The following is a 27,351-nucleotide window of genomic DNA, read 5'->3' as shown; positions in this document are numbered from 1 at the left end:
ACCTTAGTCCAGCCAATTTGTGCAATACAAATCTACCCACCTGGCTCGGAAATAGAAACGTTTACATAAGGCTTTTACTTTGAGGACCAAAGCGACAACGAGTCCACTTCCGGTAGCATCAGTGGACTTGACGCCCTTTGGGGCCAGGGTTCCAGCCCATTTTTGATGACGTCCCACTGAGGCAGAGGGACGCGCTGACGTCCTCTATGGTGCACTCAGCCAACCTTTGCCTGAAACGGGAAGCTTTCGCTCTCCCGCCGTGAACAATCCACCGAAGAGGAGCCGCTTCGTGAAGATCAAGCGTCTCCATCGAGGTTCTTCAATGCCGTGGAGATATTCCGTCGCCAAACCACGCACTGGACGGTAGTAGAAATGCAGCGGCGCACTTCCATCCCGCAAGAACCATGCCCGTGTACCGCAAGCAGACCCATGCCACCTTCTTTCATCTCATACGACTTTGTCATGAGTGAAATTAGCTGGGCAGTAAACGAGGAGTAAAGGACGGTGCCTTCACGGAAACCCCTTACAATCGGGATTTTTTTATTTTAATTTTTATTATTATTATTTTTTGATGGAGCTGGAGAATATCGTGGCCAACACTGTACTGCTTAAAGCCCGAGAGGGTAAGTTAATGTATGAAAGATGTTTTTGCTGTTTTTGTGGTGTCTTCTCGTTGAAATGTTTGCAGAGATGAACGAGACTGAGATGGCCGTGACTGCAGGTAAACCTCGCAAGATGATTCCCACACCTTGGGCAATATTTATGCAAACGTTCGAAAGGATACGTGGGATATCACATTTTCTTTATTTTCTTTATCTTTATTATTTTAGCTATGACGCGCTTTCCTCTTATTTCTAAGCGCAAACCTGTTCGCTTCACCCGCTTTCAAAACGAAAAGAATATACGCTCATAAAGGATAACATGACACATTGGAATACATACGTTGAACCCTGTGTACTGTCACGTAACTATTTTATGGGGAATTAACGTCTTTAAGAATATTAAAATAATTAAAATGTATTAATAAAAGCCAATTGCTTGCTCAGGGTGCTGTCATCTTACCTAGGGATGACAAAGTAGAGCGCTATGGACACACTTCCTGGTTGTACCGCTCACAAGACCTCCTTTTTGATTTTCTTTACATGCAGGCTACAAACGATTCATACAATATCTCATACATACCACGAGCAATTATTTTTCTCAAGATATTTCCTTCAAAGTAACACATTTGTAGTCCCTATTAAAACCATGAACATTGAGGTGAAAATTGTGAATCAGGGGGCGGCTTATACGAGAGAAATTGTAAAATTCGACGATTTTAAGGCAATTTTAAGGGTGCGGCTTATACGTGGAGGCGGCTAATATGCGAGAAAAATATGATTAATATTCCCACTTAGAAATTAATGAAAGTGAAATTATTTTAGCCAACATTTTTTTTAAAGAAAAGTATTTTTTGCTGGATGTTAATGTGTAAAAACTCCCATATTGAGTATTACTAACAAATGGTGTCACAGCACGTGGGTTGTCGTATGGCCAGTTGTGCCATGACGCAGGAGTAGAATCCAGGCAGTCCATTTATCTGACAATGACGACATATATTTTGGAAGGAAAAAAAGGGGTGAGTGCTTTTCGTGGGAAATAATAAAGTGAGACGGGAAGCCACCTTGGTCAGAGTGGACGTTTGTTTTACGGAAGCAGAGCATGACTGGGCCGGGCTTTGCAAATTAATAAGAGCAGTTAATGACCCGTGACAGATATCGCTTGTCCTAGTTGCTCCGTTGGGCCACTTCCAGGTTCCGTGTGGGAGAGGAAAGGCCTCACATCACGGGGTGGGCCGGCCCTGTCAGTTATACTCTTGAGTTATAGTATTCTCAATGGACGTTAGCCACTCCCATTTCAAATGGATTTGACGTCTATTACTGTCAATGGTGGTGAGTAAGTAAGCTTTTTGAGCCAAAAAAAATAAACTGGAGTGAATTTGACTCCCTTGGCCTTAGTATTTAAAATAAAAACTGACTACAAATGATGCATATAGCATAGAGCGAACTTGTGGCTCTCGAGCCGCATGTGGTTCCCAGACAAAATGAATGTGGGTCTGTTTTTTTAACAAATTTTGTTTATACTTTGGCTCTTTGCCTGGTTTCTCTTATTTTTATTAACCTTTAAACACAATCCAATTCATCAGGGTTCATCAAAAATAAATAATAAATCATATTTTAAATATAGTTTGGCAGGTTAAATTTGTTAATATTTCTTAATACATTCCTTTTTACTCGACTTTGTACGTTATACTGTTTACTTTCATGATGAGTAATGAGTATGTTCATACTTTAGTCCTTTTTTTGTTTATGTTTCATAAGTACTGTTAACAGATGCACTTTTTTATATAGTATCGTATCTTGTACTGACCCGGCCCATCTGTCAAATTTCTAAAGTCAATATGGCCCCCGGGCCAAACAGTTAGCCCACTCCTGGTGTAGCTAGTTATACATTTCCAATTTATGGGTGGTAAAATCTACGTATTGTTTGATTGTTGACTCTTCCAGCAATACATAAATCATAGAAATATTCCTCATCCGTTTTCAACATGAAGAAAAAAACATGACTCATCTTCTATTTCCAATGGCCAACTCACCACTCGGAAAAAAAACAAAGCAATCACGACCACTGACTTACATAAACACGCAACGGCGGGCGCTACGTCTCAATCAGTTAGACGCAAACCCATCAGCTTTCTAATCAGATTGATTGTTACATAACGAAAACCCAGTAGGCCACCGCCATCCATTCTCCATTTTTTTTCACCGTCTTGGCGGATGACGAGCACGTGCGGCGAAAGAAAAAACTGGCGTATCAATCGACCGCTAACAATGCTAACACTGTGTATACGCTATGCATTCTCTGGGAAAACTGCTGGTCTGACAGCTGATCATCTGGAAGAATCGGATGCTATTCAGGCCTTGACAATGGCACAGCGTTTTTGACTGTGATCTGTTTTGACAGTCACAACTGGCAACCCGTGTGGTATATTCCAGTGTTTTTCCAACTTTTTGCATTGAAAGAATCTCACCATATGAAAATGTTTTCATTTAAAACTATATGGCCTATATTAACAATAGTAATTCTTGTTAAAATTTGATCAGCAGGATTCACATTAACCACCAAAATTATTGCAAAATGAAATTTTTCACATTAATGTCGCCAAAAAGTTTTTGAGAGATGCAAAAATATGTAATATGTTTTGAATTGTGTAATTTTATGACTTTTCTTCAAATATGACTTAAATCTCCTAAATGTACACCCCAAAAAAAATTTTTTTGCCAAAAGTTGAGGCCCAAAAAACTAAAAACTTCTGGTTCATGTTAGAGAAAAATAAGCAAAAAAATAATAGTATCATCAATAATTTAACGTTCATCATATCTTGATTTTTACCTTGAAACGGATAGATTTTAGTAATTACATAAACCTCCAAAATGATTCCAAAATATCATTTTTTCACACTGACTTAGCTAATATCAATGAACAAGTGATGCAAAAATATGTAATGTCATGTTTTTAACTGCATAATTCCATGACTTTTCTCCAAATATGACTTAAATCTCTTCATATTACACAAACAAATTCTTGACCTTACCAAAAAGTTAATTCCCTAGAAACCAAACAACTTCCTTTTCATGTTAGACAAAAAAAATCAACAAAATGACTGTTTCACTATTTGAATGTTTTACAGTAATCCCTCGAATATCGCTGTTAAAGTGGACATAACATGGCCGTGATAATAAAAAAATCGCAAAGTAGTGGCCAGCCAATCGTAGCATACAATAAGACTGGGAGTTAACCGGAGTACCCAGAGAAAACCCACACAGAAACATCCAAACCTGGATTTGAACCCAGATCCACCTCCGTGAGCCCAACCCGCTAACCTCTAGCTCCAACGAGCCGCCCACACTGGTATATTCCAGGATAAATTCCTTTGTCGGTGCCTGTGTGTGCGCATGGGTTCTCCATTCACAACTCCGCCCGGTGACAGTTGTAGATTCCAAAACTGACAAATGTCATTGGCTGTCGATGTGAATGAGTGTAGGGGAGGGTGCGAGGGTGGGGGGTGGTGGGTTTTTAGAGTGCTGCATCCAGATGGCTTCGCAAAATTATGGTAACAGATCAGGGTATTTAGTTTGGACTGGAATGGACTGAATTCCACATTCACACTGCCTGTTTTCTGGGTTTGAATGTAGTTTAATACAACTGACTTAGTCATAAACAGTACTACAGTAAACAGTAGTTAGTTCTATTCGCCCTTTGTGGGGGTGGGGGTGACCCGGCTGTAATAAGGTCAGCTTAGATTCTCAGAAATGTGTCAGCTTTAATGGGAAAATAATCATACATTTGTTGGGAAGGTTTGGGATTAAAAAGTCAAGATGGTGGTTCGATATTAGCTTTTGATCCAGTAAAAAATACAAAAATAAACAGTGTTAAGGTCTTAAATTCTTTTGTGATCCAAAAGTAAGGTTATGTTTTAGACATGATGGACTGGGGGATCTAGAAAAGCAGATTATGGGATGAATTATAGACATAATTATGAGTAAATTTAACATTGCTAACATTTTTTACACAGTTTTGTCCATGTGTTTTATCATGGTATCCTGTTTTGACTCATCAGGGAATCAGAAACACTTTAATGACTATCTCCATCTAGTGTTAAAGCTAAGCAGTGCAGACTGAACTTGAGCTTCTTGTGCGGGCCATATTCAATGACATTTTCATCTTTTCTCTCCAATCCAATAAAAAAACAGAGCAGCATTCCGACAAAATCAATATATGTAATAACTTATAACTATACTTATCATTTTTCGTGCTTTAAATATCACAAAAATCTTAAAATAAAACATTTTTGGATAGCGCAAGCAGTCCCAGCACGATTCTCAGCGCTCCTAAGCAAATTCTTGCCGAAAAAATCTAGGCAAGCATCACGAATTTCATTGGTACAATGTGAAGTCTGTGCTGAGCTCTGTGGCTATGTTAGCTAACTAATGCAATTAAGCCTGTAGCAAAATGCATTACTCATCCCTGCTTTCTCCAATAACAGTTGACCTGCGCCATCCCTTCTAAAAGATGTCACCACGGTCTTGGCTTTTCTTTGGGTGCACACCTACGTAAATAATATGTATGTATGTGTAGGTGAAAGAATGAATTGAATGCTTTTATAGTCATTATTCAAGTATAATGAGGTTTAAAGCTTCACCACAAACTGCAAAAATAACAACAACAAACAAATATATCATCAATAAATAATAATTTTAAATTAATAATCAATGAAAAAGTCATAATTAAATAAGTAGTCAACTACATAAATAAGTAGAAGTAAATAATCACTATATAATCAATAAATAAGTAATAAATAAAAAAGTAGTCAACATAATAAGAAGTTAACATAAATAAGTAGCAAAGTACACAAATAACAACAATAAACCAATAAAAAATGCAAATAATCCATAAATAACAATAAAAAATCACTATATAATCAATAAATAAGTACCCAAAAACATAATTAATTAGAGAAGTGCACAAATAACAACAAACAAATAAAAAAATAATTAATGGATAATTAGTAAATAACACAAATATGCAGAGACAAGCACAGATAACAACAAAAGACAAATAAACAAACAAATGCACATTTTTAAAATGGCGTCACAAGTCTGTACGTTTTGTGTGGGATTTTCACTCCTATTTTTTTTACTTGGGTGAAAATATTCAGCTCTTACACTGGCATCTCTATTGTTGTCGCCACGTCTACCCACACACGCTGTACTGTACTGCATTTGGAACTCAAGTTCACGCCTGTTGTTGTTCAAAAAAATCTGGGAAACAGGAGGGTTTCGTTTTAAAGTGAAAAAAAAACAAGTGTAATGAATATGAATCCAGGAAACGGGAATTATCCCGGGCGACCAAATGTCTGGGCGACCAAACGTCTGGTCGACCAAACGTCTGGGTGACCAAACGTCCGGGCGACCAAACGTCCGAGTACCAGGTGGGGTACACCCTGAATCGGTGGCCAGCCAATCGCAGGTTATAATGAGACAAACAACCAATCAGTCATAACTAGTAGCAATTTAGCCAATAATTAGCCTAGCATGCATGTTTTTGGAATGTGGGAGGAAAGCAGAGTACCCGGAGAAAACCCACATAGGTCCAGGAAGAATATGCAAACTCCGGATTTGAACCCAGGCCCACCTGGGCTGCCCTAATGTGGATTAATATCCGGGTAATATTGTAGAATGTCCTGAGCAAGTACAGTCCATCATGGGTTTTATTTTTTCCACTTTGTGTCAGATTGATTTTGCATTACGGAAGCATTTTACTGTCTTCTGAGTTTTGGCTGTTTGGATTGTTGCCATAGTTTGAATGGAACATCCATTTAATATTTCATGTGCATTAATGTAGGGATAATCAATATCTCTGATATGCTCTAAAACCTCTTCAATCTTGAGTTGCTGGATGCAACTTTGCTTTTTTTAAATTCCCGAAACCAACAATATTTTAGGGTTCTGGGTTTGAATCCAGGTCAGTCAACCTTTTTGAGTTTTTATGTTCGCCCCGGGCCTTCGTGGGTTTTCTTCAGCTACTCCGGTTTTCTCCAGGTACTCCAGGTTTCTCCCACATTTCAAAAACTTGCATAGTAGACTGATTGGACACTCTAAATCGCCCCTAGCTACGAATGATTGGTTGTTTGTCTCATTGTGCCCTGCAAGGTGTCCCCCACCACTTGCCCAAAGTCAGCTGGGATAGGCTCCAGCACCCCCCAATCCTTATAAGGATAAACCAGTCCAGAAAATGAATACATGAGAAATTTAATTTTTCTTTTGTTAGATCTTTCCCATTTTACATCATGGATTTCAACTATGCAGAGGCCAACCGTTACAAATTTCAATACTTACGGATCTTCGTGAGTCTTGATCATTTATTGTTGATATATTACGATTCTGTTAAATTTCATATGGAAAATAAACTTCCGGTCATGGTAGTTATCCTATCCCAAATGCATTAGCCGCCATTTTCTTCCCAGTTGGTAATAGAGTTGCAGCATAAAAAGAGTAGCATGACATCATGGCCAAACAGGCAAGAGAGCGTCTTCCGGCAATAGTCTTTTCCTCACGCTCAGGTGTGGTCAGCATTTCCTGCGGCCGGCCTTCTGAGCAATACAAACAGCAACTAGCGTCAAACAAAAAGAGCAGGAAGTCCTAGGAGTAGCTCCAATATGTCTTCTTTCACTCACAAACATTTGAGGCTTACCATGAATTTTTTATCGCATCATACTCTTGCTCATTTATGTATCGCTTAGACCACCAGGGGTTTCAAACTCTGTTTCGTGGGCTAAATAAATGCCAATGAGGTCTCATGTGGGGCGGACATGTTTATTTTTTGGCCCAGAATGTTAAGTTATTTGCTACCATTGATGGCGCTAGATGTCTAAATTGTTTTAACTGGGCGGGGCAAATGAATGAATGTCAATGCCACTCAAAATTGACAGTAGAAAATCTATTTTAGATCTATTTTAGGGTATGTACAGGTCACTTTTGGCAAATTTTGGATGATTTGCATATGTAAACACAGGCCATACTTATGTGGTAATCCGAAAAACACGGGGTTTATTTAGACAGACATGAGTTTATGAGATAATCAGAAACACCTGGTAGAGGTAGCAAGCAGATACATTGGGGGAGGGGGAAAATGACAGGTGAACTTAATGGGCAATCATAAGGACAGCTCACATTAGGGGGGAAAAAACAACACCCCCGACAACCTAATGTTTAACACAAGGACGTCCATATATAGTAGAAAGACTGACTGGAAAACAGTATGGAACTGTTTGAAGATGCATAAAGGACAGCAGAACGCATAGAGATGAATAGTGAACAAGCCCAGGCGTGTCCAAAAAATTACACGGGAATATAGCTCGCAGTTACCATTGACAAACAAAAGTATGCGGTAGACTGGTGTGTGTGTATATAGTTTTGATGCCTGACTCTTTTGGAATTGAATTGAATGTTTTTATTTTCATTATACAAGTACAATGGGATTTAAAGCTTTTACCAGTAAGTGCACATATAGCAACAACAAACAAAAGGACAAATGAATGCATAATTAGTCTATACATAGACAAGTAGAGAAGTGCACAGATAACAACTAACAAACTGATAAATAATCAATAAATAAGTAATTAATAGTAGTCAACATAATAAATAATTAGTGGGGAACATACATAAGTAGTCAACTTAATAAATAGGTAATGTTCAACATAATAAATAAGTAGCAGTCAACATAATAAATAAGTAGTAGTCAACATAGATAAGTAGTCAACATAGATAAGTAGTCAACATAGATAAGTAGTCAACATAGGTAAGTAGTCCACATAGATAAGTAGTCCTCATAGATAAGTAGTCCACATAGATAAGTAGTCCACATAGATAAGTAGTCCACATAGATAAGTAGTCCACATAGATAAGTAGTCAACATAGATAAGTAGTCAGCATAGATAAGTAGTCGACATAGATAAGTAGTCGACATAGATAAGTAGTCGACATAGATAAGTAGTCGACATAGATAAGTAGTCGACATAGATAAGTAGTCGACATAGATAAGTAGTCGACATAGATAAGTAGTCGACATAGATAAGTAGTCGACATAGATAGGTAGTCGACATAGATAAGTAGTCGACATAGATAGGTAGTCGACATAGATAGGTAGTCGACAAAGATAGGTAGTCGACAAAGATAGGTAGTCCACATAGATAAGTAGTCAACTGAATAAATAATAAAGTAATCAACATAGATAAGTAGTAGATAAGTAGTAATCAACATAGATAAGTAGTAGATAAGTAGTAATCAACATAGATAAGTAGTAGATAAGTAGTAATCAACATAGATAAGTAGTAGATAAGTAGTAATCAACATAGATAAGTAGTAGTAATCAACATTGAGTCGGTGGTCACATTTGTACGTATACAGCACTGTGTGTGCATATATCGTGTGTGTAGTGCCGAGGGGGGTTGCCCCACGTTGCTTTAACAGCCTGGATTCTTCTGTGTGTCAACACTTTTGAACTTTACGATCAAGCAAGGACGTGTTTCGCAGTGCAGAGGCCCGAAGCGCTCGCTACCGTTAAATCCAGCATAAGGGCACGACTACAGAGGTCACGGTCACGTATAGAAAGAAATGCTTTTGGAGACTGGTGCGCCCTTAAAGTGGAGCGCCGCCAGGATGTCCTTTCCTCTTCAACCTTATTTTTTCTCGACTTGACATGCCTTGATGATGTCAGGGCCGTTAAGGGGAAACATAAATAAAGTTCACTGACCACACTTCAGCCCGTATGGAAGAAATTAAAGTGACGTCGAGGTCGTTCGCAGCAACGCCTCGACGCGTTGCGGATTTCGGCGGGTGACAGGGCGCCACATTTGTTTTGTGCAAAACAATTGTCGATTTTTTTGTTTATTTTTTAGTTTGAAAATATGAACTTTTTGAATTTTCCTTCCCGACATGATTTCTTGCTTCAAGGCTGAATATTTCCGATGCATATCAACATAACAAACAATGTTAAGACTCTTTTGATTAACAGGAAACCACAGCGTGCACTGGCGGATTAATATGTCGGGAGTTTTAATTATTTATGTGCGATAAAATGAAGAATGCTGTTGTTGTTTTTTAGAGGGGGCGGGGCAAGTGTATGTACAGAGATTTTCTGACTTTGACTTTACAATTTGAAAGTACTAACTAGTTTAGGTGAAGCATTCAATGTATTATGAGTCTTTGTTACAGTATTTACTCGCATATAAGCCGCCTCCGCGTAAAACGTACCCTTAAAATAGCCTTAAAATAGTTGAATTTGACAATTTCTCGCGTATAAGCCGCCCCACTGATTCACAATTTTCACCACCATATTTGTGGTTTTAATAGGGAGTACAAATGTCTTACTTTGAAGGGAAAATCTTTAAAAAAAAATCATTATTTCTGAGATACTGGATGAATCAATATCATACGGAATTATTAATTCATCCAGTAATGATTTTTTTTGTACTGCAAAACAGAAAATAACCCACAAATACTAAATGTTACTATTTGAATTTATTGTGTTTTTTTTTGTTACTGCAAAACAGAAAATAACCCACTAATAGTAAATGTTACTACTTGTAAAAAATGGTATAGCAAGTTTTGTGCGCATATAAGCCGCACCTTTGATTCAGTCATCTTTTTTTTTGTCACAAATACGGTTTAAATGCAATAAAATACGGAATTGGGGATAAAAAAGGACCAAGCAACAAAAGTTAAGTTAATTCGGTCATAATGTTGACATGTTGACAAATTAGTTCTTTCTAAATCATTTAGTTTTTGTCTTAAATGCATTGAATTTTTAAAATGTTTTCGCATTCAGTTTTTTTCTTAAATGCATTGAATTTTTAAATGTTTTCCCATTCAGTTTTCTTCTTAAATGCATTGAATTTTTAAATGTTTTCCCATTCAGTTTTTTTCTTAAATCCATTGAATTTTTGAAATGATTTCTTACAGAGCCGCCATCCATTTTCTTTAAAAAAAGGTCTTCCCATAAAATTGACGTGTGTAATATTTTCTTAGCAGACAAATGGGATCATCAAAATGGCAAAAATGCAAAATTGGCAGCTTTTCAGGGAACAACAAAAGGCAAATAGTAGAAATTATCCACTTTAAAAAAGTATCCGGGTTATTTTCAATGAAAAATTGACACACATAAAATACAAAGTTCAAAAACTTGAATGGCCGTGTGCATAAAATAGTTCCGACCTCACATTCCAAAAATTTCAACCTTCCGCAGGAAACCACGCGTTTTTCCTTCACATTCCAAAATGACTGTCCGGTCGGTATATCTTCATTTTTTTTTTAGATCGGCGGCAGAAGTTTTGAGATAAACTCGTCATGCTTTCACTGAAAGGAAATTAAATTATGTGACCTCACAGGAACGTGGAACATAACTTTGTATATTAACAGTTTTCCAGAAGCTTAAGTTGAGCGCTTCTAGCTTACGGAGTCAAAAACAATGTTGATGAGAAGCAGGTGCTGCCAGTTAATGATTCTCTAAGGGGATATTTTGACTCCAGTTATTAATACATTGGAGCTCGCTGTTTGTCTGGGGACACATGACCTCTTCTTGACACTTGGGAAATTGGCTACGCTTAAAAAAAACACAAAAAAACTGTTTTATGGCTATGGAAAAACAGTTTCCGAATATTGTCCATCAAAATTGACCTAAAAATGTCATTGTGGTGCAAGCTAACTTCAATTTTGCCAACTCAGGCTGGTTCTAGTGGATGACATCTATTTTAAAATGTACCGTATTTTCACGACTATAAGGCGCACTTAAAAGTCTTAAATTTTCTCCAAAATAGACAGTGCGCCTTATAATACAGTGCGCCTTATATATGTGGAAAAAACTGAAAACCAAAAAGGAAAAACCACCACTGTCTGATATTAAAAAAACACAAACGCCTGAACTGAATACTCAATACTGTTAAATATGCAGATGCCATCTTAGTTTACAAAATCTTCCATCATATAGCTCCTCCCCCACGGCAAGATTTTATACCAAAAAAATCCAAAACATCAACAATGGCTGGCTCTAGTGAGTGTAGTTTTTGTAGTTCTAAAACAATGTGTATTTTGTTTTTTTAATACTATTTTTAGATTTTACATTTTACAAAATTATTTTTTTACCTAAAAACACAGAAAAAAGTGGATTAAAAAATGACAATTATTGATTTAAAAGGGGGACAAATCAGGAAATTGAATATAAATCTATACTCTTCATTTGAATTTGATCCTAAAACAGAAAGTCACCACTCACCATTTACTTTCCCGGGCCGCAAAAAAATGATGCAGCGGGCCAGATTTGGCCCCCGGACCGCCATTTTGACCCATAACACATCATTGTTCCCATCATTTTTCTATTTCAAGTTAAAAAAAAGTTTTAGGGAAACTGGTTCATATATCTTACCATCAGAAATGAGTTACCATATTTTCACGACTATAAGGCGCACCACATTAAAAGGCGCACCGTCAACCTATGACACATTTTAATGTTTTTTCCATATATAAAGCGCACCTCATTTTAAGGCGCCCTGTCTGTTTTATAGAAAATGTAAGACTTTTAAGTGCGCCTTATAGTCCTGAAAATACGGTAATTCCCATAAAAAAATGTGAATTTCTGCATCTTTGTCCTTCCAGTTATTGACAACCCACGTAATTATATTCAATTCAATTTGTCAATGAATGATTAGCTACTCTGAAATCATCTGCACATAAAAACAATTGAAGCCAGTGATCCAATTACCTTCTGGGTGGAAGTACAATTCCACTGAGGAAGTGGAAGAGCAGAAGGGAGGAGACGGGGGGAGGAAAAGGGGAGTGAAAATGGGGGAGGAGGAGGCAGCGGTAATGCCAAGACAAAAAAGTGCTGAAGCTTTTCCCTCCAAGGCTTCCAACATGACGTGCTGCCGCTGGCATTCCAGGCTTATGACTTAAAGATGTTTGCTTGTCGTAGCTTTTCCTGTTCTCATGCTTGCCATATTGTGGCCTCGCACTCATTTTTCAACGTAGTCGATCGACACTTGAAGGACCACAAACAAATCGATAAAAAATGAGACAAATGAGACACTCGACACAACAGCTGGATTTGGTCAAAAAAATGTTTCTTGGATCTTTCTGAGGAATGAGATCATAACAATCGTTTTTGTAAAATAAAGGATAGCGTAAAACTAGCAAATGCAGTTTTTTTTGGTCGCTAATTTTAATTGTGTTTATCATAAAATAGGTTAAAGCTAATCCAACCCAAAAATGACTAATATTAACCCCATTTTTTTTAAAATTCAATTTTGTATTGCGACTCGTCACATGATAAAAACAACAAGTCTAGACTGTTAATGCTAATCCAGGCATGGGCAAACTATGGTCCGTGAGCCACATATGGCCCGCTAGGCTTTTTAATCCGGCCCGCCGACGTTGTCCAATTTTTTTTATTATTATTATTTTTCCCCCAAGATGGCGCCGTCACGCGTAAGCCAGTGGCAGTAGCTGTGTCCACTCTTATTTGTTTTTGGTGTTTTACAGCCCCTCCATCTTTTTTTAAATGACATTTTAATATTTCTTAATACATTCCTTTACTTCACTTTGTACTTTTTACTATAATGATGAGTGATGAGGATGTTAATACTTTAGTCATTTTTTACTGTTTATGTTTCATATGTACTGTTAACGGATGCACTTTTTTATATGTATCGTATCTTTTGCGGCAACCCTGCCTCTGTAATCCATAATTTTCTGAAAACTGAGAAAAACTGATGCTTTCGTCGTAGGTGGAGGAGGCAAGCGGAAGGGGAGGAGCAAAAAATGGAAGGAGATCCTTCGCTTCCCGCATATAAGTCAGTGCACTGAGCTGGGCAACAGCATCGGTACGTTTGGGAAGGTTTCTGCTGGTGTTTTTGGTGTTGTTTTGAAATATTGTTTGCTCTTTTTATTTGCAGAAAAGGACTATGTCAGCATCTGTGAAAAACAGCCAATTGGAAAGCAGCTCTTCCGTCTTTACTGTGAGACCAGACCAAAACTGCAACGATGCATTCAGCTGCTGGATGCAATGGTAGACATTTACACGCACATAAGCCCATTCAAGTAAATAGCGTAATGGCCTGAATATAAGACGACCCCTTTTTTTAAGATTCAAGTTTGAGAACAGCTTTTTGAACAATAAATTCAATGTTTAATGCAGAAAGTAATGGCAGAACATCTAAAACAAATGATTAAAATGATAAATTTGAGTAAAAAATAATGTTTTGCCTCATTCAAATCATGCAAAAACTTGAAATCTTAATATCCGAACATTTCAATTTGTAAAATAAAGTATAATCACATTTGTAAATGAATGACTTCTAGTAAATGAACAAATCTGTTTAGATTAAACAACAAAATTGTAATAACTGCATTAACCATTAAAACGTTCAGTATTTGCTTTAAATATATTTTTAATTTTATCACAGTAGATTGGTTCATTCATATTTCAAAAACCAAAAGCCATTCATTTATTCCTTACTCTGTCTAGACCCAGAATTTAAGACGACCAAAACTTTTTCAGTCTTAATTCAAAGCAAAAAAACACCGTCTTATATTCGGGCCAATATAACAAGAACAAGAGTATACTCAATATTGTCGTTCGATATTTAGCAACTTAATTGGACCGTTTCTGTTTTGATGGCAATTTGGGACTCGATCCGTTAATGGATTTTCAGTAAAGTCTTGCTTATTGGCCGATGAAAATCCAAATGAAACATGTCCGCTGGGTAAAATGGAACTAATGATTGTGAATCTAGTACTTTTTGCATTATTTTTATTGGTCTAAATATTTGTCTATCGGATCAAAGTCGCCACAACATCTTGATAAAAGATGGAAGTGCAAAAAAAATCTGTATCTGGACCTCTTTAAAAATCAAATGTGGGAAATGTCAGCTTTTGAATAATGACTTGTGCCTGGAACAACTTAAAGTGTGTCCAATTAAAAATGTAAAGATGGCATAAATTAAGATTACCAACACGGGTGATCAACTAGAACACTTTTAGAGTCTTGCCAGTCTTTTTTTATGATGCAGCAACTTCTCAGATTCTTCGCGTCAGGGTGAGGTTGCCAGGCAGCCACAAGAAATATAACATCCCTTTTACTAGTACTACTACCCAGTTCAATATTTTACGTTCACCTTTTACAGCGTTGTCTAACAATGTGCTGGCATTAAAAGCCACTAATGACAGAGTCGTGATTAATCAACGGAACCCCTAAAAAGTCCCCTAAACGCCTCATCGCGCTCTCTCCAGAGTGTCCAGAAGGAGCCCCTCCCACTAGACTCTTTGTTTACTGCACATGTGTCCAAGTGGTGGCCCGGGGGCCAAATCTGGCCCGCCGTATCATTTTGTGTGGCCCGGGAAAGTCAATCATGAGTGCCGACTTTCTGTTTTAGGATCAAATTAAAATGAAGAGTATAGATGTATATTAAATTTCCTGATTTTCCCCCTTTTAAATCAAAAATTGTCATTTTTAATCATTTTTTTCTGTGTTTTTAGTTCAAAAATCATTTTGTAAAATCTAAAAATATATTTAAAAAAAGCTAAAATAAACATTGTTTTATATCTATAAAAACTGAATATTCAGGTCTTTTAATCCAGTTCTTTTAATCCATTTATCAAAAAAAAATCTAAATATTATATCTAAAATGGTCCGAGAAGGAACAATTTTAAGGGTACGGCTTATACGCGGAGGTGACTAATATGCAAGAAAATACGCCATTGTTGAATTTTGATAGTCAAAATGGATTGGAATCTAACACTATCTTGTGTTAAAACCAAGAATTGCAACGTGAATAAATTTAAGCTTGTTGTGCGGACCACATTCAGAGAGATTTTAATATTTTTCCGCGGATTAATAAAAAAAACACTGATTTTGACTTTTCAACCTAAATTTAAATGGTCATAAATCTTTAAAAAAATAATAATATCCTGATACGACCGTTTTACTTGATATTTTATGCTACACCATCAATTTACAGGCACCTGATTGGCTGACTTAATGATTACCGTATTTTCACGACTATAAGGCGCACTTAAAAGTTTGAAATTTTCTCCAAAATAGACAATGCGCCTTATAATCCAGTGCGCCTTATATATGGAAAAACAGAAAAACAAAAATGAAAAACCACCACTGTCGGATATTAAAAAAAACACAAACGCCTGAACTGAAACAATACTGTTAATTATGCAGATGCCATCTTAGTTTACAACATCTTCCATCATATAGCTCCTCCCCCCGATGCGAGATTTTATACAAAAAAATCCAAAACATCAACAATGGCTGGCTCTAGAGGTGACTGTAAAGTAGTGAGTGCTTCATACCTGGAAGTCAATAGGGCGCACTTAAGTCTTAAATTTTCTCCAAAATAGACAGTGCGCCTTATAATACAGTGCGCCTTATATATGGAAAAAAACATAAAAATGACAAACCACCACTGTCGGATATTAAAAAAAAACACAAACGCCTGAACTGAAACAATACTGTTAATTATGCAGATGCCATCTTAGTTTACAACATCTTCCATCATATAGCTCCTCCCCCACTGCAAGATTTTATACAAAAAAAATCCAAAACATCAACAATGGCTGGCTCTAGAGGTGACTGTAAAGTAGTGAGTGCTTCATACCTGGAAGTCAATAGGGCGCACTTAAGTCTTAAATTTTCTCCAAAATAGACAGTGCGCCTTATCATACAGTGCGCCTTATATATGCAAAAAATGTCATTCATTGAGGGTGCGCCTTATAATGCGGTGCGCCTTATAGTCGTGAAAATACGGTAGTCCAGTCCATACTAGCATGCCCTTTTCTGCCTTGTTGTGAAGTGTCAGTGACGCCGTTGCTTTTTAAAGACTAAATCTCCGGGCTTATGTGTGTACGTACTGTTTGTATACGTGTGTGAATGTGCGTGTATTTTTTATAGTGGAAAGATGGTGGTGAGTGACGCTGGTGTGACACACTATGACACTCCAGGACCTCGAGGAATCCTGCCGTGTTTTCTGTGCGGTTGCTAGGCAACACAGGGCCTCGTTGGGGGGGAAAAGACGCCCATTTTTTTCTTCCCCCTGATTCGTAGTGAAAAGTGCTCACTCTGCGTCACTGTTCTTTTCTTTTGGGATGTCCAATATGTCCGGATTTTTACGTTTGTGGTGGTGTGCGGGTTGCAAAAAAAATTCCCACACTTTGTTATGTGATAGGGTAATAATAATGTTAGTGTAATGTAAAATGTGATGGATAAATAGCATGTTTTATAGTGTTTTTATGTTTATATTTGCAATTTTTAAATAAAGGTTGAAGGGAAAAAGGAGAAAATGAATGGTAAAAGCTTAAAAATGTTGTTTTTTTTTTTTAATATAGGAAGATTATGAGGTGACGCCTGATGAAAAACGAAAAAGCAGAGGGGACCAGATTATTAAGACCTTTCTTTCCAAACAAGTAAGTTAACATGTCTTATTTTTTTTAATATAAAGTGTCACCTATACTTACGAAATTAAATGGTTCCAGAACTAAGCTTTATTCCATAAATTGGATTTTTCGTAACTAGGATAAGTAAATTCTCAAATTTTTCCTCCCTAAAAAGATCGAGAAACCCTTTAAAAATGATCAATGTGTCTCAAATTTGCATGAAAAATGTGAGAAACCCACAAAAATGCGAGAAAATGAAAAGAAAATGATTTAATAAAGTGTTAAGATGAATAAATAGCATATGCATTGTAAGGAGGAAGCTAATGTTAGCACATAAACAACTTATGAAACATCATAAACAAATAATCAATCGAAAATAACTCAAATATATAAATATATACATTATAATAATATATAATCTATAAAATTGCTACTTTTCAGGAATAAACAACCCCGTCCTACAAGTGCTTTGTCAAGCATGACGCAATTCAACCGTGACCCTTTCAAAATAAAACAAAAATGGAAATTTCTGGACCTTTTGGGAGATTTCATAAAGTCGCCAAAAAAAAAAAATTCTGTTCATGCATTGTGAGGAGGAAGCTAATGTTAGTCCACAAAAAACTTATCATAAACAAATGATGAATTTTTTCATCATAAACACATAATGCATTTTTTTTTCAAAATAACTAATTTTCAGGAATAAACAGTGTAAGTCCTGCAATTGCATTGCAATGGCATTCAAGACTGGTTGTCTTTATCATGTGATGAGTCGCAATACAAAATTGAATTTAAAAAGCACGACGCAATGCATTTTTATTTCAAATTAAAACAACCAAAACAAGAAAGGTCTTAGAGATTTTCTAAGTCAGGTTTCATAACCTGAAAACGTCATACGTAGAAGATTTCGTAAGTAGAGGTACCACCACACATCTGAAATTTTCAGACTCATATTTGTGTATTTATGGATAAAGTGTATTTTGACATGTATGTATTGATTTAGTCTCCTCAGCGTGTGGACATTGCCGAGGTCTTTGCAGATCAGTGCCGAGAAAACCTCCAACTCAGTCCGTGTAAGGAGATCTTCAGCAACTGCCGCAAGTGAGACCCTTCCGCCGCTCTGTCTTTGCGTCCTCTCACCTGCCCCGATATTCTCACCCACTTTTTTTTTATTTTATCACATCATACACAAACAATGTAAAGCGTATTGACTTACCCGTGTTGTGTTTTGGAACCAGAGCCGTCCACGACTACCTGAGCGGAGCTCCGTTTGCGGACTTTGAGAACAGCATGTACTTTGATCGCTTCCTGCAGTGGAAGATGCTGGAGAGGTCAGTCAAAGGTCAAAGGTCAAAGGGCACAGTGCCTTGAAAATTTATGGGAATGGTCTTTTATCTCAAGTGTCGCTAAATGCCAAAAATAGTTTAATTTCTGTTACTGCCAGTGAAAGTGTCAATAGTTGTTAACAATAATAAAATCCTGAGGTGTATTTTCCAAAAATATGTACATTTAGTACTCTACTTTATAGTCATATTTAATGTAGTGGGGGAAATGACCAGCTACAATTAAAAAAAATATTAATAATAATAATAATTAGTAGAGCTCAACAGAACACTGCATTATTTGTTATATTAATTAATTATAAAAAAAATACATATAAATTATGTTTTATGCCAGGTGTCAAAGTGGTGGCCCGGGGGCCAAATTTGGCCCACCGCATCATTTTTTACGGCCCGGGAAAGTAAAAGTCAATGATGAGTGCCGACTTTCTGTTTTAAGATCAAATTAAAATGAAGAGTATAGATGTATATTAAATTTTATGATTTTCCCCCTTTTTCAATCAATAATTGTCATTTTTTAATCAATTTATTCTGTGTTTTTAGTTAAAAATCATTTTGTAAAATCTAAAAATATATTTAAAAAAAGCTAAAATAAACATTGTTTTAGATCTATAACAAAATGAATATTCACGGATTTTAATCCAGTTCTTTTAATCCATTTATAAAAAAAAAAAAAAATCTAAATATTATATCTAAAATGGTCCGGCCCAAGTTAAATCAAGTTGACGTTAAAGTGGCCCGCGAATCAACCCGAGTCGGACACCCCTATTTTATGCGATATATTTATATTTTCACTCAGATTCGACTGCAAAAATATGCAATCACCATATAGACTTTGAGCCAAGTGCGCCATATGTTTTGTCACATGACATCAACACACACACACACAACTTTTCGATGACGTCGCAAGTGTGGAAATCTCGGAATGTTCATTTTCTTGCGAGTCATTTCATCTGTCACTTAACTAGTTTTCATATAAAATTCTCACAGCTGTGATTTTCAGCTCAAAACTCCCCATAACCATCATCATAGCTACTTTAGATACATTTTTAATCATTAGATTTTACGGCCAACATGTTTTGCTGATTCTTTCGCACGCTATGGAATAAATTGTGTTTGGCGTCCAATCCATTTTGACTGGGAGGGGCGAAAAAATGAGCGGTCGAGCGTAATGTTATTATTCTCTATTAAGCCACAGTTGAGGCTCCTAATAGGAGTTGATCACTTTGGGCAGGAAGTCAGCGTATCAGATGGCGCTCCCAGTAAACAGAGCATCCGTGATTATATCCGTTGTCTGGAAAGTCCAATTGCACGAGGCAAGAGGCCACACCCACCTCGTTCGGTCGGGGATGGTGGTATATTGAGTACTTCGGATAACATCTCTGCCCTGATCAATAATCCAGTACATGTGCGTCCTTTTCTGTTTTTTTGACAGGCAACCCATCACGAAAGAGACTTTTAGACAGTATCGGGTCCTGGGCAAAGGCGGTTTTGGAGAGGTGAGTAAAATGTCACCAAAGTTCTACTCGTATCTTACTGAATTTCAGAAATATAACTTTATTATGTAGGAAAATAAGATAAATACATAGTTCTACTCCCATGCAGCTTATGAAAAGAAATTGGAACCAAACTATTTATTTATTTATACATTTCTATACACATATATACATACATACACATATATACACATGTATACATATATACACATATATATATATATATATATATATATATATATATATATATATATATATATATATATATATATATATATATATATATACACATATATACATATATACACATATACATATATACACATACATACATATATATACATGTATATACACATATACATATATACACATATATACATACATATATATACACATATATACATATATATATATATACATATGTATACACATATATACACACATATATACATATATATACACGTATATACACATATATACATGTGTATACACATATATACATATATATACACATATATACACATATGTACATATGTATACACATATATACATATATATACACATATATACATATGTATACACATATATGCATATATATATGTGAGCCACTTTCAATGCTGTATTTTTATTGGTCGCATTTCGCAGTCAAGGAGTCTTAACTACCTTTTCCCATTGAGTCCTAATGACTTCATGGATTTCCACTATGCAGGGGCAAACCGTTACCAAAAAAAGTACTTTTAATCTACAATTACGATAATGTTAGAATTTACCCACTTCAAATAGTCTGTCGATACTACAAGATTGAGATTTCACAAGTGTGTCAATACCATAAAATGAGGGATGACACATTTAATTTATCCAAAGTGATGTGAATAATCCATGATTGACTTTTCTCGGCCTCAGGTTTGCGCCTGTCAAGTTCGAGCCACGGGAAAAATGTACGCCTGTAAAAAACTGGAGAAAAAAAGGATCAAGAAGAGGAAAGGAGAATCAATGGCGCTCAATGAAAAGCAGATTTTGGAGAAAGTTAACAGTCGATTTGTTGTGAGTAAACATTTTTAAACTGAATATTTGCTGCCAGTTTAACCAATTTGACACATTGATGCGTTTGACGGGTGTTTAGGTGAGTTTGGCGTACGCGTACGAGACCAAAGACGCTCTCTGCCTGGTGCTGACCATCATGAATGGCGGAGACCTGAAGTTTCACATCTACAACATGGGAACGCCAGGCTTTGACAAAGACAGGGTCCAGTTTTATGCTGCTCAGATCTGTTGTGGTCTCAAACATCTCCACAGGGAATCCATTGTCTACAGGTACCACTCATATAATAATTCAGCTGGGATAGGCTCCAGCACCCTCGCTACCCCGAACGGGATTAGCCAATGAATGACATTTGGGGCAAATGATGAGAATTTTAACTTGTGATTATAACTGTGACCCATTTTTTGAAGCAAAACATATTCATTTGGGGTTGTTTTCTTTTTTTGCAGAGATTTGAAACCGGAAAATATCCTGCTTGATGACAATGGTGGGTTTACACACACACACATGATGGCAAACTGCTGATATCAAGATATGAACTTTGAAAATACTACTAGTGTAGATAGGTTAGCATGTGACTGAATATGAAAATATATGGATGATTGTCTTTTGTATTAGATTAGATTAGATAATTTAATTCATCCTGTATTTGGGAAATTTAATTTTGGCAGTAGCAAGAGGGTGAGAATACAGACACAGAAAAATACATTTTAGACATAAGTAAATATGTAAAAAAATAAGTATATACATAAATATACACACGTATATACATATATACATATACATACATATATATAAATATGCATACATATGTAGAAATATATGTACATATATATATATATATATATACATATACATACATTAATATAAATGTACATATAAATACCTCTATATATAAATATTCATATACATACCTCTATATATATAAATATACATATAGATACATATACATACATATATTTAAATATACATATACATACATCTATATATATAAATATACATATGCATACCTATATATACATATACATATATATATATATATATATATATATATGTAAATATACATATACATACATATATATAAATATACATATACATACATATATGTAAATATACATATACATACATATATGTAAATATAAATATACATACATATATATAAATATACATGTAGTACATTGTATTTATATCATATCCATCATATAATATTATACATGCAATACATATTGTATTAGCTAACGAATTAGCCCAAAATCTATGACATGGATGATTGTGTTTTGTGTTATATTTTCAAAAGCAAGATGTCGGTGGCTAATTGCTGCATTTTTCCTTGCATGGCAGGACACATCCGCATTTCCGACCTGGGCCTCGCCATTAAAGTGCCTGACGGGGAGTTGATCAGAGGAAGGGTGGGCACGGTGGGCTACATGGGTAAGCGTCCAGCCATCCCTTCTACACGTGTCAGTCGTTTTGCCGACTGCCATTTTTGTTTGTGCTCAGCTCCGGAAGTGATCAACAACGAAAAGTACGGCATGAGCCCCGATTGGTGGGGTTTGGGCTGCCTGGTCTACGAGATGACCGCCGGGCGATCGCCCTTTCGGGCCCGCAAGGAGCGGGTCAAGCGGGAGGAGGTGGAGAGGAGGGTGCAAGAGGAACGGGAGGAGTACAACGACAAGTTTACGGAGGATACCGAGGAGATCTGCCGAAGGGTGAGGTGGTCGGGGAAGGGGAACGTCAACTTGATTTCACGTGGGCCGGACCATTTTAGATATAATATTTAGATTTTATTTTTTTTATAAATGGATTAAATTAACTGATTAAAATACTGTAATATTCAAGTTTTTATAGATCTAAAACAATGTTTATTTTAGCTTTTTTTTAAATATATTTTTAGATTATACTAAAGGATTTTTGAACTAAAAACACAGAAAAAAATGATTGAAAAATTACAATTATTGATTAGATATAATATTAAGCTTTTTTATGAATGGATTAAAATAACTGGATTAAAATCCCTGAATATTCACTTTTTATAGATCTAAAACAATGTTTATTTTAGCTTTTTTCTGTATTTTTTGATTTTACAAAATGATTTTTGAACTAAAAACAGAAAAAAATGATTAAAAAACGACAATTATTGATTTAAAAGGGGGAAAATCAGGAAATGTAATATACATCTATACTCTTTATTTTAATTCCATCCTAAAACAGAAAGTCAACACTCATGATTGACTTTCCCGGGCCACACAAAATGATGCAACGGTCCAGATTTGGCCCCCGGGCCGCCACTTGGACACATGTGATCCACATCGTGATTCATCTCTTTTCCAAACTCATATAGCTGCTCACCAAAGACCCCAAGCAGAGGCTGGGATGTCAAGCGGACAGAACGGCCGGCGTCAAAGCTCACTCCTTCTTCAAGAACATCAACTTCAAGAGGTTGGAAGCCGGAATTGTGGAGCCTCCTTTTGTGCCTGACGTGAGTTGTCGTCGTTGTTAACCGAAAAATTGCGGCCAAATGAAGCTTTTCAGAATCAAAGTGAAGCCTTAACAAGCAACTTGACAGGTCGTTTAATTTGTCTTGCTAATAAGTTCATACTTGAAAATGGAAACCATTGCATTGTTTATTGAAACTATGAAAGAATTAGCATTTTTCTCTCTTGATTTTCATTGTGGTTCTCCTTTCTCAGCCTCGGGCGGTTTACTGCAAAGACGTTTTGGACATCGAGCAATTCTCCACCGTCAAGGGAGTCAATTTGGACCAAACTGACAATGACTTCTACTCCAAATTCTCCACAGGCAGCGTTTCCATTCCGTGGCAGAATGAGGTAAGCGAAAAAATGACAAAAAACGGAATATTTAGGGCTTTTGATCCAGTTCTTTTAATTTGGCGAGGGGTGCTAGAGCCTATCCCAGATGAGTTCGGGTCAGAGGCGGGCAGGGGACACTCTGAATTGGTGGCCCAGCCAATCGCAGGGCACAAGGAGACAAACAACCAATCACTAAAAGTCCAATATTGACTTTAAAAATGTGACAGATGGGCGGGGTCAGCACAAGATAGGATACATATAAAAAAGTGCATCCGTTAACAGTACATATGAAACAAACAGAAAAAGGACTTAAGTATTAACATACTCATCTCTCATCATTAAAGTAAAAGTATAAAGTACAAAGTCAAGTAAAAGGAATGTATTAAGAAATATTAAAATGTCATTTAAAAAAAGATAGAGGGGCTGTAAAACAACAAAAACAAATAAGAGTGGACACAACTACTGCCACTGACTTCCACGTGATGGCGCCATCTTGGGAAAGGTAAAATAAAATTTAAAAAAAACATTATTTGGACAACGTTGGCGGGCCGAATTAAAAGTTCTAGGGGGCCGGATGTGGCCCGCGGACCATAGTTTGCAACTGTTTTAGAAAGAGGATTCCAGAGTACCCGAAGAAAACCCACACAGGCCCGGGGAGAACACGCAAACTCCACATAGGTGGACCCACATGGATTTGAACCCAAGGTCTCCAACTGTGAGGCCGACACACCAACCACTCATCCACCAATCCAGTTTAAAAAATCTATATATATACATATATATATATCTAAATATGATATCTAAAATGATATCTAATGAAGCACCCACAAAAAAGTCTTCTCTCTTTTCCAGATGATAGAAACAGAGTGTTTCCGAGATCTGAACGTATTTGGCCCCCAAGGGATTAGACCCCCCGACCTGGACTGGAGTCAACCTCCGGAACCCCCCCGACGCAGCCTGCTGGACAGGATCTTCAGGAGGCACGTACGTAGGAACAATCACCCCCGCGTACCGCCACGCCCGCCGCCGCTAAGCTAAACGTCAATCTTCCACTTTTATTTATTATTTTTTTTAGCATCCGGAGGTGTCTATTTCCCACAGCCGTGTGCAGTCTTCCAGTGTAAACTCTGTGGACTCCATGTCCAACTCTGCCCCCTAGTGGCGTGTGGACAAAAAAAGAAATGAAGCTCTCAAGAGTTTTTTTTGTTTTTTTTTTAACCCGCTGCTAATTTCTCCACAGCCGGGTCCTGAGATTGTCCCAAGTCCCGCGGGTTTGAACCCCAAAAGGTGAGGTCGACCTGGGCTGGGGGCGGGACCATCATAGACACTTTGGACACGCCCTCTTTCCCTCAGGATCGTTGGACTACAGAACAGAGCCACTTGCACCAATGAAAGGATAAAAAACTAAGATATTTTTTTTTGTTTTCAGGGCATCATTGTATTTTAAAAAGGAATGGGATGTTTGATTTCCCCCAAATGGCGACCAATCATTATCCATCTCCGAAAATTGTCTCTTCTCCGTACTTCCCGCTCGTCTTACCTCTCGTTTACTTCTTAATATTATATATTATATAAGACAATTAATAAAAATCAAGTGACCGCTAAAAAAAGTTCCAAAAATGACCACTAAAAATATTGGATTTTTAAAAAAATATATATTTTTACATTTTGTTGAAGTAAATTAAAATCCTAGAAAGTTTTAAAAAGGAAACACTGTTTAGATGACTGTCTCCCTCTAGTGTTAAAAGTGAGAAATGCAATAGAAGTGGAGTCTGGATTTGAGATTCTTTGTGAGGGCCATTTTTAATGATATTTTGCTGTTTGGACATTTTAAAGATGATAATGATGATTATACTCTTTAGGATTGGAAATTATAGACTTTATTGAGGGTTTGTTGCAAAGTTGAGACACAAAAACACACATACACACACATAAATTGCACAATTAAACATAATGTCATGCGGGTTTACTTCTCAAGGCACATGATTGCGTGGGTAATTCCGTGCCAAACGTCTGGAATTTTGAAGTGTTCTTCTTCCCTTTTAATGCCTTTTACATTTCAATAATAACGCTGCCATTTTTTTTACTTTGAATGCCTTTTCATCTTGTTTTATTTCCCAAATCCAACAAAGATATCCACTAAATATCCATTTTTATTCATCTACTCCCATTCATTTATTTTTGGGAGAGGACCAAGCCAAAAAAACAAAGAAAAATCATTTAAAAAAAGAAAGAAAGAAAAAAAAAGTGGCCTTCCTGCAGCAGCACAGCCAATTTTTCTTCCCCAGATTATTTGGGTAATCCCAATCCTCAATTCCTAATCCCAATTCTAATCTACACCTGTTTACTTGATATCAAAAAAGAAATCTGAATAAGACTGAAGTGCCTCCTCGTTTAAGTGAGCTCCCGGACGACGCCCACTTTGGGGTTATGTGTGGGTTTTGTGCGGGTGCTACGGTATTCTTCCCATACCCTTAGAAAAAAAATACACGCATGCTAAGCTAATTGACCAGGCTAATTTATCGACCATTCGTCCACCAAGTGTGTTTTTTTATTATTCCCAATTTGAACAAAGCTATCCAACAATAAGATGGTTATTAGTGAAATTTAATCAAAATGCTAATCAATTGTGTGTCGTACAATAAGGTGGTGAACAAAATACGTTGAAATATATAAATAAACTATGAAAAATAGTACAAATGTGAGCTGTCTATATGGTCATTTACTTGATTTTTATGGTCTTTAAGAAGAATATCAAAAGCATAATTATTTTATGAGGGCCAGACCATTTTTAGATATAATATTTAGATGTTTTTTTATAAATGGATTAAAAAACTGGATTAAAAGAACAGAATATTCAGTTTTTTATAGATCTAAAACAATGTTTATTTGAGCTTTTTTTAAATATTTTTTTTTTGATTTTACAAAATGATTTTTGAACTAAAAACACAGAAATAATTGATTGAAAATTTACAATTATTGATTAGATATGATATTTTATAAATGGATTAAAAGAACTGAATTAAAATCCCTCAATATTCAGTTTTTTATAGATCTAAAACTTTGTTTTAGCTTTTTTATAGATTTTACAAAATGATTTTTGAACTAAAAACCTAGAAAAAAATGATTAAAAATGACAATTATGATTTAAAAGGGGGAAAATCGGGAAATTTAATATACGTCTATACTCTTCATTTTAATTTGATCCTAAAACAGAAAGTCAGCACTCATCATTTACTTTCTCGGGCCTCACAAAATGATGCGGTGGGCCAGATTTGGCCCCTGGGCCGCCACTTTGACACTTGTGTCCTAGACCTAAATAGTAAGTGTATATCCCTTTAAAAATACCTATTTCTATTTATTTTCCTGTGAATATGTATTTTGCAGTAATCTAATTTTGTCATATAATTCTCTGACCTGTTGTATGTACTTTATTCCCCAACAGAATTCTGATTTTTTTGTCATTGAAATTGGATGTTTTTTGACTCCTCCCAGAGAGGCTGATGGGTAATCTTCCTCAATCCAAGTGGAAGGACGCCAAGGATGGGTCATGGGGATTCCGCCATTCCAACAGGATTTGCTACTTGATTGATGTTTTATTACGCACATCCTCGTCGGCTAATCGGAGGACTC

The 27,351-nt window shown here is 36.4% G+C and overlaps 1 protein-coding gene across 2 annotated transcripts; it reads left to right on the top strand.

Annotated features, from left to right (window-relative positions):
• Window positions 1-144: 144 nt before the first annotated feature.
• grk5l (G protein-coupled receptor kinase 5 like) lies at window positions 145-26,423 on the top strand. 2 transcript variants are annotated; one of them, XM_077716101.1, is made up of 16 exons: window positions 145-623; window positions 13,379-13,474; window positions 13,547-13,659; window positions 16,986-17,063; window positions 18,034-18,131; window positions 18,269-18,361; window positions 19,806-19,869; window positions 20,770-20,910; window positions 20,990-21,180; window positions 21,358-21,395; window positions 22,250-22,339; window positions 22,409-22,617; window positions 23,250-23,387; window positions 23,599-23,736; window positions 24,571-24,698; window positions 24,794-26,423. In XM_077716101.1, the coding sequence occupies exons 1-16, from the start codon at window positions 572-574 to the stop codon at window positions 24,840-24,842; spliced, it is 1,716 nt and encodes a 571-aa protein (XP_077572227.1). In that variant the 5' UTR covers window positions 145-571; the 3' UTR covers window positions 24,843-26,423. The 2 variants fall into 2 exon arrangements, with proteins under 2 accessions (XP_077572227.1, XP_077572226.1); XM_077716100.1 differs by having other exon boundaries at window positions 147-623; window positions 24,571-24,702.
• The last annotated feature ends 928 nt before the right edge of the window (window positions 26,424-27,351 follow it).

This window comes from Stigmatopora nigra, chromosome 4 (genome assembly GCF_051989575.1).
Source record: "Stigmatopora nigra isolate UIUO_SnigA chromosome 4, RoL_Snig_1.1, whole genome shotgun sequence".
In the NCBI taxonomy this organism is placed as follows: Eukaryota; Metazoa; Chordata; class Actinopteri; order Syngnathiformes; family Syngnathidae; genus Stigmatopora; species Stigmatopora nigra.
This window is presented reverse-complemented; position numbering and strand designations above follow the sequence as displayed.

What these genes read in the sequence shown, in the direction of transcription:
- grk5l (XM_077716100.1), top strand. Translation starts at nt 572, where the DNA reads ATGGAGCTGGAGAATATCGTGGCCAACACTGTACTGCTTAAAGCCCGA. An exon ending in GGGCACGGTGGGCTACATGG is followed by an intron (nt 22,340 to 22,408) that starts GTAAGCGTCCAG and finishes GTTTGTGCTCAG; the next exon opens with CTCCGGAAGTGATCAACAAC. An exon ending in CCATTCCGTGGCAGAATGAG is followed by an intron (nt 23,737 to 24,570) that starts GTAAGCGAAAAA and finishes TCTCTTTTCCAG; the next exon opens with ATGATAGAAACAGAGTGTTT.